Source organism: Morone saxatilis, unplaced genomic scaffold (genome assembly GCF_004916995.1).
Source record: "Morone saxatilis isolate NCDOM2014 unplaced genomic scaffold, NCSU_SB_2.0 Contig19, whole genome shotgun sequence".
NCBI classification, from domain to species: Eukaryota; Metazoa; Chordata; class Actinopteri; family Moronidae; genus Morone; species Morone saxatilis.
Window position 1 is genome coordinate 11,430,203 of NW_023339751.1, and position 16,463 is coordinate 11,446,665.

General features: G+C 38.9%; 2 protein-coding genes across 2 annotated transcripts in view; both read right to left on the minus strand.

Moving 5' to 3' along the window:
- Positions 1–486: 486 nt before the first annotated feature.
- On the minus strand, positions 487–2,936 carry slc18a3a (solute carrier family 18 member 3a). The gene has a single exon (XM_035663818.1). The coding sequence runs from the start codon at positions 2,594–2,596 to the stop codon at positions 1,037–1,039; it is 1,560 nt and encodes a 519-aa protein (XP_035519711.1). The 5' UTR covers positions 2,597–2,936; the 3' UTR covers positions 487–1,036.
- Positions 2,937–13,589: 10,653 nt separating this feature from the next.
- Positions 13,590–16,463, minus strand: part of rgra (retinal G protein coupled receptor a) — a 4,312-nt gene continuing 1,438 nt past the window's right edge. The window contains exons 4-7 of the mRNA XM_035663900.1: positions 15,904–16,057; positions 15,675–15,792; positions 14,097–14,210; positions 13,590–13,785 (exon numbers count right to left, since the gene is read on the minus strand). Of these exons, the coding sequence (XP_035519793.1) occupies positions 13,642–13,785; positions 14,097–14,210; positions 15,675–15,792; positions 15,904–16,057 (530 nt within the window). The 3' untranslated portion in view covers positions 13,590–13,641. The remainder of the gene's footprint in view (positions 13,786–14,096; positions 14,211–15,674; positions 15,793–15,903; positions 16,058–16,463) is intronic.

Genomic DNA, 16,463 nt, shown 5'->3' on the forward strand with positions numbered 1-16,463 from the left:
TATGCAACCATTTTCATTTTAGACAAGCGCAGATGCTTTGGCAAACTGTTGATTTTACACACAGTATCAACCTCAGGGATCCTACATGAAATCATAGTTCCACTTTTTCCAAAACTATTTTTTATTTGGAGAAGTTACTCAATCTAGAATGGACTAAATTATTCACTTTCGGCTGATTGTATTACTAAGAAAGATCACAAACTACATCAGTGTAGACCTTAATAACTTTAATATTCGATTGTTCAATTACAGCGTGTTCAAATAAGGCAAAAATCCAGGAATGTGTAATTAAAAACGCACGCTTTATGATTAAAACCATAATTGATAATAACATCAGTTTATCGAGATCATTTTGTTGGTGTGGATTCCTTCACCTTCAGAGGAAATAAAACTGCCACATACCACAATTAATGAGTTAATTTCCTAAATAAATAATTTCCATAAACAGTATCATTCACATAATATTTATTTAATTATGTACATGAATATACATGTATGTACAGTCGCAGATTATACAGTGAGGCTATGCATTCCAGAAGTACACCATCCAAAATAAACAAAATGAACAGACAGCATAATGCAGATTTTCACGTCTGTTCTGTTCTGTTTCTTTCTAAAGATGACACACAGTATTGCATATTGAGTTTAGCAGCACAACCCAGTCAAAAGGAATACAGATTACACTGAAAGACGCATTTACATTACAGTTGCTCTTTTGTTAAAATACATTTACACATAATCCCTGAATACGATATGAATCAGTTTCTGATAAATATTGTTAATGAATAGACATTTATCTCAACAAATCATTCACAATACTCTCACTTTAAGATGAACAAACGCCAGCAAGCGCCTTTCTACTGCAAAAGCTTGAAGCTACTTGATTTAACAATACCCAGAGGCATTGTCACCAGAAGCAGTAAATAATTTATGTTGTTACACAATCCTAATGGTGTTATGCAATTGATTGGATCGGACGGGATGCACACAACTTTACATGGGCACTTTGATAGTTTTACACTCAGTTAAAGGTCTGTTACGCATACTCTCCTCCTGAGGATTCCTCCTCTGAAAACGACCTTTGCACAAAGGTTTCGATGCCGTTCTCGTCGATTGTTGTACACAAACCCTTTCTCTTCTTCTCTCGTTGCTCCATCTTAATCGTATCATACAGTCCTGTTGGGCCATCCTCCAGGAGCATATTTCGCTCGGAACGAGAGGGCTTCATCTGTGTCACGTTCTTTAGCAGAAGGAGCGCCGGTGCGTAAAGTACATTGGCGAGGCCCATGCCTAAGTTGAGCTGAACAAAGCCCAGGTTGTGTACTATCTGTCCAGCCGCCACGGGCCCAAGGGCGTAGGCCACGCAGTAAGAGATGTCTGCGATGGCGTACACACTGCCATACACTGACACATGTCGCACATCCACCAGGAAACCGAGTGTTGGCAGGAGCGCAGTGTCCACGAAGGCGATGCCAAAACAGATTCCGCACAGCGGGAACATGAGCTCTTCAAAGGTTTTACAGGCTGGCACTGTGCATGAGCTCGCGCCTATGAACACCATACCTATAGCCCCGTAAAACCACTGGAGATGAGGGTATTTGGCTGCTAATTTGACAGTGAGATACACACCTAAGACATGAGGGAAGAAGGCAGGAAACCATGTCATGCCGATCTGCCACTGGGTGGCATGCATGGTATCCTCCATCCAGTTGGCGATAGTGGGCTCGAGGAAGGCAAGAGGGATGTTACAAATGATCAGAGCACCTGCCACTACAGCTATATAAGGGTCAATCATCAGTTTATATATGGGGGTTCCCACTGGCATGTTTTCTCTCTCTCGGTTAGAGAAAGGTTTCAGCACAGTCAAGCACAATATGCCATCAATGAGACAGATACAGGCCAGAATCAGGAAGGGCACCCTCTTCCCTGCGAACTGATAGAGGACCCCTCCAAAGGGGGGCGCCACAAGACTTCCAAACGAGATGAAAGCCAAGGCAATACCCAGCGCTTTGCTCCTTTCTGACTCCTCTGAGTACTTGTCTGCTATCATAGCGATCCCAGAAGTGTCCGCAAAAGCCGAGCCGAGGCCCTGCATGCTGCGCGCCAGGAACAGGGTCGCGTAGTTTTCAGCAAAGGCAAAAATAAGAGTGGAGAGAAACATGACATTGAGACCTATGAAGAGTGGAATATCATACCCGACCCTGTCTATAAACGTGCCACTTATCGGGTTCACCAGGAGCTGCAGGATGGCCTTGGAGGCAAAAAGAACACCGATCTGTAGGTCGAAGTTCCCCTTGGGTGTTTTGTGGATGGTGCCGTTAGTGAAGTTGGTGTGCGGTGCAGCGGCTTCGGCACTATCCGCTGCGTTCTGTAGGTCTTCAAGGTAATCGGGTATAATTGGCACAATTACCATGTAAAGCATGTTGTCTAATAAAAGTGCTACACAGACTATTACTAGAATAATCCGTTTCTGTTTTTCAGGCTCTTGGATTACATTGCCCAGTTGTTTAGTTCTTTCGCCCATCTGGGACAGTTTGGAGGCGGCAGATTGTGCCAAATTACTGGCTTTTCCCTCTGTGCTCCCCTCCGGCTCCATGATTTTCTCCCTTTCTTGTTCAGGTCTTGTCTTTTAAAAAAAGAAAATCGGCTTCCCCCAGTTGGGTTGTTTATAGAATTACGCACGCGTGGCACATCTGTCCCGTCTCTTATTTCGTTTTCTTATCCAACACCGGAGCCCTACTAATGAGCTAGACAACTTTCCTCTGCTTTACCTCTTCTCTGTCCCTTGCGCCGTCCGTCATCGCACGCGCTTTTCCACTTCCGTGACTTGGACTCGTTTTATCCCCGTTGTCCCTAGTTGCTTCATTGTCTCATATCCCGTCATTCAGGTGACGTGCGGGTCCCGGACTGCACTCACAGGCTGGGGGATTCACCTATAGCTCACAGTGCCGGCTCCACCAGCGCACTGGCTTGTTTTAGGCTCCGTTCGTTGCGCCTCTCCAGCTCCCAGACGCTCCCAGCTGTCTTCAGTCACCTGTAACGCTGTGAGCTAAGTCATCATTTCACATCAACCGGACTGGTTTTTGTCGGCCGTGGAAGGAATACACACTGCAGTTTGTTGACTCCCATAGGTGTCCCCCCTCCCCCCTCCCATATTCGCCGATGGCTGTGACGCACGGTCCTGCTGCTCTCCAGAAGATCTTTTATGCTAATTAAATACAAAAATCCCGAGTGCGCACTGCTGTCCACTCAGAAGCTGTTCAAGACGGAGCCGATGTTGCGTCAGTTACATTTAACATCCACAGTTTTGTATTACTCTTTACTGCAATTTGATTGTTTAAGTGTAAAAGTATGTCTATAAATAAAACTCTTGCAACCCCGCGCACACTTCTGACTTAACGTGGGCTCAATACCACAATGAAACCTGTAGTTATTAAACTCGATCTCAGCACCAACACTGCTACAAAAAACAACCAAAACATACACGTACTCCGCGTTACTGTATAAGAACAAAACTTATTCAGCACCATGCTCCAGTGGACAGCTCCACCGGAGATGAAAGTGATCAAGTTCAATTTGAATCTTTTAATTCTTCCAACATTTGCCCTCTAATAGAACCTCTCACTGCATTTAGTTTCTAAAAACAAGATGACTGTGGGAGCCGAGGTGAGTTTAGGTTCAAGCCCCCGCATCCACACAGCTGAAGTGTTAACTGAGCATAGCACTGACTGATCCGGCACACACACACACACACACACACACACACACACACACTCCCTCTCTCTGTATAATATGTAACCACTGTCACATTGTTTTTGAACTGTCTCAGAGACAAATCTTCACGATCGGAATTAAAACATCGGAGAAATATGGGAATTTACCCACAACCCAACATGTTATTAGCGCCGACTTGTTACTTTTCCTTTAAAAATGTGTCACTTTGCACAAAAGTCGAAAATATCCTATTAAACGTTTTTCTATTTTGTCCCGATGAACAAATGTAGCTCGCAAAACTTTAGATTCATATCATCATTACTGGAGATATACTACTTCTATCAATGTACGACCAGTACTCAGGAGATCTGATTTGTTCCGCTTTCTGCCGATATGAGAGGAGTGAAATGAGGGTTTAAATAAAGCTGGACACCGCCATCTACCGGTGCGGGAAAGCTTCAACAGCTGTCGCCAACATTTACTGTACTCCTTACAGCAAACTGCTATTGGGGTGAAAATAATTTGATTTCATATGCAAATCAACGTCTTTATAGATTTTTCTTGGATCCGTTATTATATTAAAGTGAGCTGTCTTTTTAGGCATTGTTTCAATATATTGACACCTGTTAAATTACATTGTAAAAAACAGTTTAAATGATCTCACTCCATGGGATGCGTTTTCTGTATTGGTCTGTCGTTTTTGTTTTAGCTGCTCTGACACCTTATTTAAATTAAATGAATAAATGGCTTGTCAAGCTTTGCTGTCCACAGATTAATGATTAGATCTGAAACATGAGACAGAGCAGTATTGACATCTAGTGGAGGAAGAATGAATGATCAAAAACCCAAGAAACCTGAGAGGTGGCCCCTACCAGAGTCCCTCTAAATATTTAATTCTATGTTTGAATATAGAATATAATCTGCACAATAACCTCAATCACCATCATGACTAAATTTATGAATGTAATTATTGTTATTGTTACCGTACCTGTGTATGAAACAATGTTTTCACTAATTTATTAACCAGAGATTTGATTTGTGTGTTGGCATCTTAGGTTTCAGTCATGTTGCTTTAATTAACAGTCCAAAGGATTTCCCTGTTGGTTTTCTCTTTGGACTTCATGTGTCCTTGTTTAGCCAGTAGATGTCCTCATATCCCTATACATTTTCACTGAATAACAGTTAAAGGACTACTTTTCTGATTTAAAACCTTTTGTACTTGTCACAGTACTCAAACAAATTAGGTAGAAAAAGGTGCCAAGAGTAGTCCAAGTGAAAATGGATTTCCTTAGATTGTATAATTTAAGATTTGAAAGTTTGAAAAAAAAAAAAAACAACACAATTTTGTGTAACATAAATACATATTTCTTTCTTATCCCTTTAATCTTCTGGTGAACCTTCAGATCTTCAAGGGACACCTTTTGGAGGTTAGGAGCTACTGTGCAAGACAATTTTGCACAAAAAACAGGACAGACAAAATACAGGCACAAATTCTCAGATAGCCACAAGGGGCAAGTAAAGGCACAGAAGACAGAGATCCAGGACGAGTACAGACCAACAGGAATACAAGAATACAATCACAAAGGTTAAATGTATGCATCCATAAAGAACATGGGAATAACAGTGCCCCCATTCTAATAAACCAACACTGATCACAAAATAAAACCATAGATAAAAACATCCAAACAACACTATAAAAGCAGATTAAGTTCTGGTTTAAGTCCTCTGTACAAAGTTATAAAGTAAAGTATCTTCTGTGGGATAAAACAGAGAGGAGACGTGTCCTGTACAGTATGTAATGTCTGGCCGTTGTCCAGATAGTGTCCAGATTTCCTGATCTAATAGCTGTTTGTGCTCTAAAAACAAGGAAATCATAAGTTAGCCACTGAACTTAGAATAACTTGGAAAATGATTGTTTTTCTTACTGCTGGGTATCTATGAGAGTTCTGACAAGTGTGATATAACATGTGAAACAACTGCATAGTTAGAGGTCATGGATATTGATTAAGTGGTTCTAAGTTGAATGCAATTAATTTAACTGCCAAGCCCGCTGTTTTTTTTTCTAGTGTCTTTGAAACAAATCTGTAGAAATCCAGCCCCCCCCCCCTCTGGCTTTGTATTTGACGTAGACGGGTTAAATCCAGGCCATAAATGTCAGGAATCTAACCAAAAAGGGGCTCAGAATTTTTCTGTTTTATTTTTAGACTGAATGTTACATCACATTAGTGAGAGAACAGCTTCGATAATCACATTTATTTCCCTCAGTGAACATACTGTAACTGGAAAGCTTAAGCAGAGTCATGAAGGCCGGACCTCTGCGTTGGCTTCTGGTTCACCCGAGAGACTGCCGTGCTCCATCTCTCACACACACATACAGACGGCGGCCACAGGAACTTTGTTTACTTATTTTGCCAGTCACCTTTTTTGGGGATGGGAAAACAATCTGTTTTTAGTTCGGTGTCCTTTTGGCTGTGGCCGAAGGCGGAATCGGCACCGTCCTCATAACTGGATTGGCTGTGTTAGGGGATCAACATTTTTTTGCTGTTTTTCCCAGTGATTCTGCTCTGATCTGATTTGAAAGTAGCTCAGGAGATTCAAGATCACCACGTAATCTTGTGCAGCTGCCAACATAATAATTTCTAACAGCCATACAAAATCCCATGCCACTGTAGCCAAAATGCGCAAACAACCCTGTCAGACCTGAATGATTTCACTATTAAGTTATTTAAAATCTTTAATGAATGGAAAGCACTGATCGAGTGCTTTAAAATTACAACTTGTCTGTTGCAGTGGAGAGACAGAAAGCAGATACATGTTTGAAAACATTTAGCACTCTGTAAAGGCCTTTTAAGACAAATTCCTCCATTATCAGACAACGTTCACATGGTTTGCATTCCAGCTGTCTACAGTGGTAGTCCTTAAAGACATGCAGTATTATCACGTTGGGATAACACTTAACTATTGATAAGAGCAATCAATAGTTGTAAACAAATGTCAGCAGTGCAAAGTAGAATCGCTCAAGTGAAAATCTTGTTTCTCCAGTTTTGGAGACTTTAATGTTTTTATGTCTGCTGAAGAGAGAAAGGAAAAAAAGACAGGACACATGGAAGGAAGGTAGAAAAAAGGCAAAAATAAAGAAGTAACGTAATTATACGAATTTAAGTCTGAGAGCAAAGCAAAAGTTCTCTTTGTGAAGGAAAGCAGAGTTTAGGTTCTCTGTTGGGTGAAATCTGCAACCTTGGGAATATTTCAGGTTCTGAAATCAGTTGAAAACAGACAGGAAGAAAAGAAGGGAGAACATAAGAGAGATATAAAAGAATTTTAGTCATGCTAGCACCAGGGCTTTAGGGATGGCAATGTAAGTCCATTATTTTGGTCTAGACCAAAATATCTCAACAACTATTAATTGTTGATGGATTTCAATTAAACTTTACAATTTGCAAAGATCACCGGCTTTATTGCACCATTTTGACAACTGTTGGATGTATCACATGACATTTCGTTCATGCATTCGTGTTCCTCTCAGGATGAATTGTAACAACTTTGGTGATCTTCTGACTTTTCAGTTCACCAGATACCTGCAAAAGAAACAACATTTCCATCAGCCTTATTGTACTTAATGTTTACTGCTAATTAGCAAATGTTAGCATGCTAAATTAAGATGGTGAGCATAGATGGTGAGCATGGTGATGTTAGTATTTAGCTCAAAGTGCTGCTGTGCCCGAGAACAGTCTCACAGAGCTGCTAGCATAGACTCTTATTACTTTACAAAAGTGATACAGTATTTTATAAGCTTGTCTCATGTTAATGTAGGCTATAATCAGACATTGCAGAGAAACCAGTACAAATATCTGATAAATATATTTGATTAGCCTACAGTACAGTTGTATTATAGTGCAACAGTGACATGTGAATCTACATGTGGCAGTTGGAGTGCATAGGACATTGTATGCCAATGTAGAGCACAGTGTGTTTATATAAGTGTCCTCTATTGTTTTTCATTTCCATCTGAGTTTCAATACAGAATTACATATACCTCCTTTAGATACACTGCATTTGAAAAACAAGAAAAGTTGATTGATACGATAATCCACAACGGTAGCTGAATGGATTAAAAGCAACATCATCCCCATGTGTGAAATCCATTCATTTAATCAAAGCATAGTGCAGCTGCTACCAATGCTGACTGGGGAGTTTCCTAATTGACAAAAGAGTAACAGATATGTTGCTTTTAGTGGCAGTTAATCAGCAGCATTGTAGGAAAACTGCACCTTCTCATCCATGTCATCAGGAGATGACTGGTTCAATTTTATACGTATTTAAGGGTGAAATACATCTAATCCGACTGAAATAGTGAGTCGTGTTTATGCAGACTCAAAAGCACCACCAGCACAGCATGAGATGATTAACATGCTTGTAATAGTAGGAATCGTCTCAATGACATTCACTGCTCAGCACAAGATATTCTGTGTGTATTTGTGTAAGTGTAAATCAGGGTATGAATAGTGCGAAGTGGTCATATATTGTCCACTCTACTGGTCAAAGTGAGTTTAATGAATTAAAACTACGGGTTCTAGTGCATTGACGCACAGCTCTAGTTTAATCCAGATTACACTAAAACACTAATCCTGTAAAAATACTGTTTCTTCAAAACAAATATGTTTTTTCCCCCATCTAATATGTAATATGGTATGTGGGTATTTGATTGTTGTCTTAAGATTTGATTGGTATACAGTAATGTTACATGTCAATTTGTTTCATGTAAATTACACGAAGGACAAATGGTGCGATTTCTCAAGTTCAATGAATTGATTGGATGAGCAGCTGTGTTCAGCATTAGCATTGATTGTCCTGTGGCTGCTGTGTGTGTGCAGTCTTATGGGGTCAGGGTTATATAACCGGCTTCACATCTGACAGTCAAGATCACTAATGGAGGAAAGTGTGGTAGATCTGAGGTAGCAGACTGACATTTCACCTTGTTTTCGTGCCCTGAGGTTGATCTTGAGGTGTCTGCCTGTCTGATTTTTAAAGACGGTGATTCAGAGGAACAAGTGTTGATTCTGCAGAGTTATGTGCAAAAGGGTTCTTTACACAACAAGGATTTAAAAATGTTCTCTTTTTGTACGTCTTTGCTTCTTTGAGTTACATATTTTAGAATGTAACATAAAGGTTATATTTTCATGTAATTTATCAAATTTGTTTCAACGTCGCAAGCAAATAGTAGCATTTAGCATGCTAAACTGCATGCTACCATTATTGTTGTTAGCATGTTAGCATGCTGATGTTAGCTTTTAGCTTACAGAGCTGAAAAAAAAATTACTTCCTAGCTCCCAATTTTTAAAATATATTTTAATCATATTTTTGGTATATATTTTTCTACATGTTTTTGTACATGTAAAAACAAGAAAAAGTCAAGCATTTTTTAAAACTTCCATTATTAGGACTGAATGTGTGACAAAGTGGGAGAGAAATCATCCATTTGTTCCCATTTACAAATCTCAAACCATGCATGTTTATGTAGTCAAAATCTGTAGCATTACAAGCACTTACTCTGGGTTTGTTTGTATTTAGCATTATGTTTTCTTCCAGTTACCATCGGCATTGCTTTAGAAAAAAAAAAGGAACCTAATTTTGTTTAACTAGCCCTATTTCTAGCAGCCCTTCAACAGTCAGGTAATATAGTATAACATTACATTAGCACAAGTTAACTGCATTTCATTTACTTCCAGAGTGTCTGATTCTTTTAATCTAAGGAAATTCACTTTATCACTGCAAGCGTGATAGTGCATGGAGCATTGATACAAAAATCACCTGATCTGTAGCTTGTTGTTGATTGGGTTTACAAGTATATTCCATCCTCATCATTATTATTATTATTTTTCTCCCTTATTGCTCAGGGAAATGCTGATTAATATGACTTATTTTTTCTCTCCGTAACAGTCCTCAATCTCTTTGATTCTCTCTTTCTCCTGCACTCGTGTTCATGTTGCTGAGTAATCCTTCAAAAAGCCCATATGAAAACTTCACTGGTTGACTAGACATAATCCTCAGTGAACTCTAAGTACCTGAATATGTTTGATTGTAAGAGAGGGAAAGCCGATGAAAAAAACTAGTCTCCTGCCAGACATTTGGATTCAAACTATAACATTATCCAGCAGCTCCCTTTTGCAAATCTCTGGCCAGTGTGGTTTAAATAATGAACCTGTAGAAATCATATATGATGTCAAATCATTATTAGATACTGTGTTTGTTTGTTGAAAAAGTGTTTTGTATTAAAGCAAAGTATTACTTTCCACTAATGCATAAGGTATTCATAGTGCTTGTCACAAACTTTGCAGTTTGTTAAATCACTGTACAGTTAAGTCAGGGTGAAAAATGAATGAACAATTTACCACTTTTATTTTGACAACACAGAAACATATAGTATTGTATTAATCTTAGTGTGAAAAACAATGATCTACAGTTGCACACTCAAATGTGATTCCTGGAGAAATTGAAGCCATAAATCACAAGGTAGAAAAAAGAGGAGGGCTACTTATTATTTTACTTTGATGTTAAAATCCCCCTCCACTTAAAAATGTGTTTTTCTTCTTGTTCCTGTGGTTGGATGTTTGAGCTTCACTGTGCAGAATAATGTACATATGTGTATGTGCCTTCTCTGTTCTCATTGAAAACCAGATTTTAACGGGGCGGGGCCTATGAGCATGATTTGTTTGGAAGTTATCCTGGTCAAGTATGCAACTTATACAATTGTGATGCAGAAACTTGAAGCCACCAGTGCACATACTGTACACTGAGAACAGAATTTCCAGGGAAGTAGCAGTACATTATTGTTCCAGGCAGACTATTTGTATGTATGTATTAATACATGAATGTGGGGGTCTCTTTAAGTTTTATTTTTCTAATTATTTATTGCATGATGTTCTTTGAAACTCTACAAAACCATTTGATTGGCAGTTAATCATGTTGGCATGCAGCGGTTTAGGAGGTGGGGTCAGAGACACTCTTCTCACCAGATGACGGCTCCATATGTCCATCAGTGTCTGGGGACATTGATGTTCACATCATGAAGGTCCTGGTGGAAGATTTGTATCTGTTGTTATGAAAATAATCTTCTCAGGACTGATGCGTGGGGCAAATTTAATCCTTATTTCGAGTGAGTTTCACGAAATCGTAAAAGTCTAATCCATGGTGTATTCCTGCAGATGACTGAATTAGCTGGAATAAACGAGAATGATCCTGATGACAACACAGGCCGCCCGCTGCACATGTGTTATTACAGCATAATTATGCAACGACCCGCTCCACTGACAGTCTGTCGTCAATTAATCTGCTTAGAAACACCAACTGGGGGCTTCTTGTAACCTCTGGGTGTTATCTTCATCATGCTGGTTGAACGTCTACTTCGCTTTAATGTCACAGACACACATGAAGTGGTGGAAAAACTATCCCATTCTCTGTTAAAAGTAAAAGTCATGCATTCAAAATTTTACTATTTTACTATTTTACTACATACTGTCAAAAACATACATTACATCCATTAATGTACACATCTCTTTAATGTTGTCACTGGTAAAGGTGGAGCCAATTTTAGGTACTTTGTACTGCTGGGTAGCTTAATCTGTAATAGATTATACTATTAGTTAGTTGATTAGTTGATTATATTTTGTATTCGGAATTTGAATCTACAAAATAACTAGTAACTAATGCTGTCAAACAAATGTAGTGAAGCAAATAGTACAATATTTCCCTTGTAGTGTAATGGAGAAGAAGTATAATTATAGTAGCATAAAATCGAATTAATAAGTAAAGTACAATACTTATAAGTATTAAATGTAGCTACTTTCCACCACTACACACATCATGCTATTTGAACTGTCACTGTAGATATTTTGAAACAACAACTTTGTTAGTAATGATTGTTCACATGCATTGTATTGATCCTGCAGTGGTCGATAAATAACACAAGACAAAGAGTCTAAGAGTGTAATCCTTTATTGACTATCCAGGAATTTATCAAATTATTTGCAAATTATTATTTTAGATGAATCACTCTGTGGAAGATCACTTCCTGTAAATTATTAACAGCAAATAGACTGGCAAAATATCAAATTCAATCAATATTTTCTTTCAAAATAATGACCAGCAGAATGAAGTTTACAGGATTTCTTGGAGACCAATAACAATACAAACTCAAAATGTACACTATAGGATAATTGTCATCTGGACTTCTAACATCTGGAGTTCAAGATCTAATCTTTAACTAATCTTTAAGGATTTCAAATAACTTCACATTTAAGATAAATATTCATTCAAGTGAGAGAGTTAGGGTGTAAATAGGCCTGTTTGTGCTGTTGAGGGTTTGCATTATGATGCCATGAATCACATGCATGCAACATTGTATAGAAGTTGGATCTGTTGAAGTATGCCATGAAGTGTCCACCTTCCTTTTCAGATCAATGGCTAATGTAAGGATGTTCCTTATTATCCTAAATCATATGCTACACTCAAACACTACCATGAGAGAGTGGACTATTTGGTTTTTGAAACCTACTGTAAGAAGAATATTGATTATATGATAACCAGTGAGTTATTGTGTATTGTCTAGCACTGTGGTTAGACGATACATTTCAAACAAATGTTTCTAAAGTTTGTGAGGAAACAAAACATCAAAAAATCATTATCACTTTTATTCTTATTATTCTTTCTATTCTTATTATTATGATATGCACAAGTTAAATAGGTAAATTAAATAGTGTCTAAGTCATAGAAGGGATTTCAAAAAACATTAAGGAGCAGCCATAGATAAACCAGGAATACCATTTAAATGCCGATACCAACTCCTCTTATTTGGATGTAACTGTCGCACAGACTTCTGTCTTTAGTTCATATGCAAATCTGGAAGCGAGAAGCAAGTCTAGTTAATCTACAGCCACTGACTAATCTCTAACTTGTCGTGGGGGCTGTGTATTGAAGAATGGTCCTCTTGTTTAGAGGATTAGTGCAGATGTACTCTGGATACAGAGATCACTCACAACCCTGCAGAGCATGGCGAGAAATCAGTGGCATGCACACACTTTTGCATTTCATTGACATGCACAATAAACAGGGATAAACGCCTAATCTGACTGTCCCAGAAAGGTCACAAATGTCATAAATCTGTGACATGAATCCTCTGTTATGACTTTTAGTTTTTAGTTGATATATTTTAGGGTCTTCCTCTTCGACTAGACTTGAGAGGACGAAGACATGCTAAAGGATGATTGACAGAGCTCAGATGGGTTCCTTTTGGCGACAGAGGCGTTGGGCAGTGGACAAGTTATTTATATCACGCCTCAGCTAAAAGAAAGGATATTTGAGGTAAACAGCTTATGTTCTTTAAAAGATTAAATGTCAATATTTGCTAAAATGTATATAATTTGTTTTGAATCGCCTTACATTATTTTATTTGTAGGACTGTTTATATTTTAAGTCAACCTTGAAACTAATAGAATATTTGGGCATCATAAATGATGTCTGTTTACAGAAAGCCTTCACTTAAAGTGAACTCAAAATTAAAGCCATCCCTTGGTAATGAAAGAAATTACATTACATTTAACATTGGCCCTGGAAAACCAGAGAAATCATGTGCTTGTTACAGAAGTAGCCAAGTCCAATGTTTTGTTGCATTTACAACATGGTACAATGAGTTAGTTTTGTTTTTGTTTTTGTTTTTTACAATATCCCAATTACTTTGTTTGGTCGACAAAATCCTTATACAGCTGCAGAAACAAAGGACAGCAAATCCAGGACAGACGATTATAAGAGACAATGGCTACCACTGCTCTCAAGACGCAACACATTCACGTGCACTCACAGACAAAAACATCTAGGTACCTGTGAGAAACCACCAGGACAGTAAGCGTCTGTAATTATTGCATGCTTAGTTTATTTGGACTTGTTCTCAATTTGAGGCACATCAATCTTTTCCCCGGTGAGGAACTGCCAGATGCCTCCTCTGTAGTTCTCATTTCCCAAAGCGTACAGAAAAACATTGATGGTGGGAGTGGTCTTAGCCAGAATAGGAGCCATCTGCAGAGACAAGTGCAAGCACAACAAGGTTATTAGGGCTTATAAAACAGAATGTTTCAGATTCTGAAAATGCACTAAAATACAGCTATCGAGTTTGTTCAGCTAATTAATTAAAGCCACTGTGTGTAGAAATTTTAGATGATTATATCAAAATGTGAATTAATCAGACATTTCTTGTTAGAATTGCTGTCTTTTTTTATACTACCACAGTCAGAAATGTCAATATATTTCAATATATATACATTAATGTGTTATTAATGTATATTATTCTGGAGGCTGTTTGTGTGCATGTCAGTACTGGCTGTCCTTACCATCCTGAGCTTGGGGGAGACCAGGTTGGCATTCTCCACAGCAGCATAGAAAGCCAGGATGCCATAGGGGCCCCAGCAGAACAGCATAGTCTTAAGAGGAGTGCTGGGGTTGAACTACAGAGGGAAAGGATAGAGAGAGAGACGAGGCAGAGCAGAAGGGATAAAGGTGGAAAGGAATGAAAAGTGGACAAAGCAGAGAGAAAGAGAGAGAGAGAGAGAGAGAGAGAGAGAGAGAGGATCAGAACAAGAATGATAAGCTACCGATCAACCATAAGGAGTGAATGAGGCAAAAATGCCTTGTGTCATGAGGACAAGTCACACGTCTGGGATCATGACCGGGAGAAAAACAGTGTCTTTGACAAGTGCAGTCATGCTCAGCAAGAAAAAAGAATCAGCTAGCAAATAAAGGGTGCAGGTTGCTGTAATCCAGGAGTCAAAGTAGACATTACTCTGAGTCAGAGAGAAAGTTAACATAGTTTCCCCACTGTCTTGCCTTTAAGGTACCTTTAAGGTTGTAAAATGTATTCATGTACTATATCACCCAGTCTTTACAGTATCGCATGTATTCCTGTATCACCGGTTGTGTCAACTGAGGTCTATATGTGTTATATCACTAACGTGAAATATTCAAACACACAACTTCATGTTTTAGATGGGCTGCGCTTACTTGAAATAGAAGGCGTTCTAAGATGTGCATCATCTTATAACACTTTCCCCTAAACATCAACCTGACATATTGGTTCTTTGGAAACTTCTTTACGATTAACATCCATTATCGCCATTACATAAAGTTCTGTGGGTTTAAACAGAATTTGGATGCACATTAGAGATAACTTCTCACCACTTTCATTAAGATAATTGTATACCTTTCAGTTTTTTATGACATACTTCACATACTGGGCTGTGTGTGAACACATTACATTACATAATTGCATTGTTCTGGAGGGGATCTTGTTGTCTTGACTCTGCAGCCTTTATGCTTGTAATGAAAGTGTCTCCAGCCAACTCAGATGACTGTGAGTAATAGGGTTATGCAACAGAAAGTGAGGCAACCTGATTCGGCCCCTGAGGAACTCCACTACTGAACGCACTATTCACAGATACATTGTTCTTTTCACAGCACACCAGCTTCTGTCCACATTCCCGATTGAAGCACTCAGTCTTTCCCCTGTGGCAATGACCTATATATGTCACAGCCTGTATGCTCCCAATTTACAGTCTGTTTGTTACTCTGAATGAAGGACCACGTGAGGGACTCACACTAGGAAGGGATGGAGTAGTTGTAAATATAAGGGGAATTCCTCTGATTCCTTCCAATGGGTGACTTTACATGTATTGCATATTTGTAAATATTTGTACATTAGGTGTTAAACTGCCTGTGTCTTGGATTTCAGAACCATTTATAGATTCTTCTGCATCCTGCGTGTGATTAAATATGTATCTGGAGCAACTGAAACTAAACTGAGCCAAAAAAGTAAAACTGCTTAAAGTGTGTAAATCTACATCACTTTATATTACTAATCCTATGTTGCTGGAGTTGGTGGATTGGGTTTTTTTTTTTTTTTTTTTTTTGCTCACCCTGGGGTTTCCAGTCTTCTTGAATTTCTGTGCAATGGACTGGTAAGAGGACATGACAACAAACACCTGGATGGCCATGTTAAAGATAGCCATGGGGATCAAGTAGGACACGTAGTTTCTGTGGGGAGAAAAATGCACGTAAGGCGTGGTATAAACTGCTACCATTGAGTGACAGACAACTATGTTTGGCTTGATAGGATTGTGAAGAGCGTATGCGTGCATTCAATACCTATCTCCCTTGCTGTAGTCCAGAGTGCAGCAGGTCCTGAGGGGCTCATAGTCGTACTCTCCCCATCCAATAAGGGGCATGGCAGACCAGAAGGCACAGAAGAGCCAGATAAACACAGCCAGAGTGATGGCGCTGCTCCACTGCAGCTTTGTCCCTGAAGAACAAGAAAACATTCATTACCCATAACAGTATGATTTTTATAAAATTGGGTAAAGGTCACGCTACCGCCGAAGCACTTTGTTTTAACCTGTTTATACAAGAGTAACTAGCTTTCTAATAAGCACAAAAAACCCAGCGAATACTGCAGATTAGGTGTTGACTCACTTCCTCTTCCCCTTGTATCCTTCTATAACAATGGCTAAAAATAGCAGTAGGGCTTATGTTATATCTCTGCTGAAATGCCATAAAAAGAAAATGGTTTCTACAAACATTCAGTCCCCCCCAGGTTACAGAGTTAACGCCATCTGCTTTTAACAACTGCTCTGCTAATTTTAACAAGATATAGTGGCAAGTTTACAGACAACAAGCCACTTGTTGACCAGCTGGCCGGAAAAGCAAAA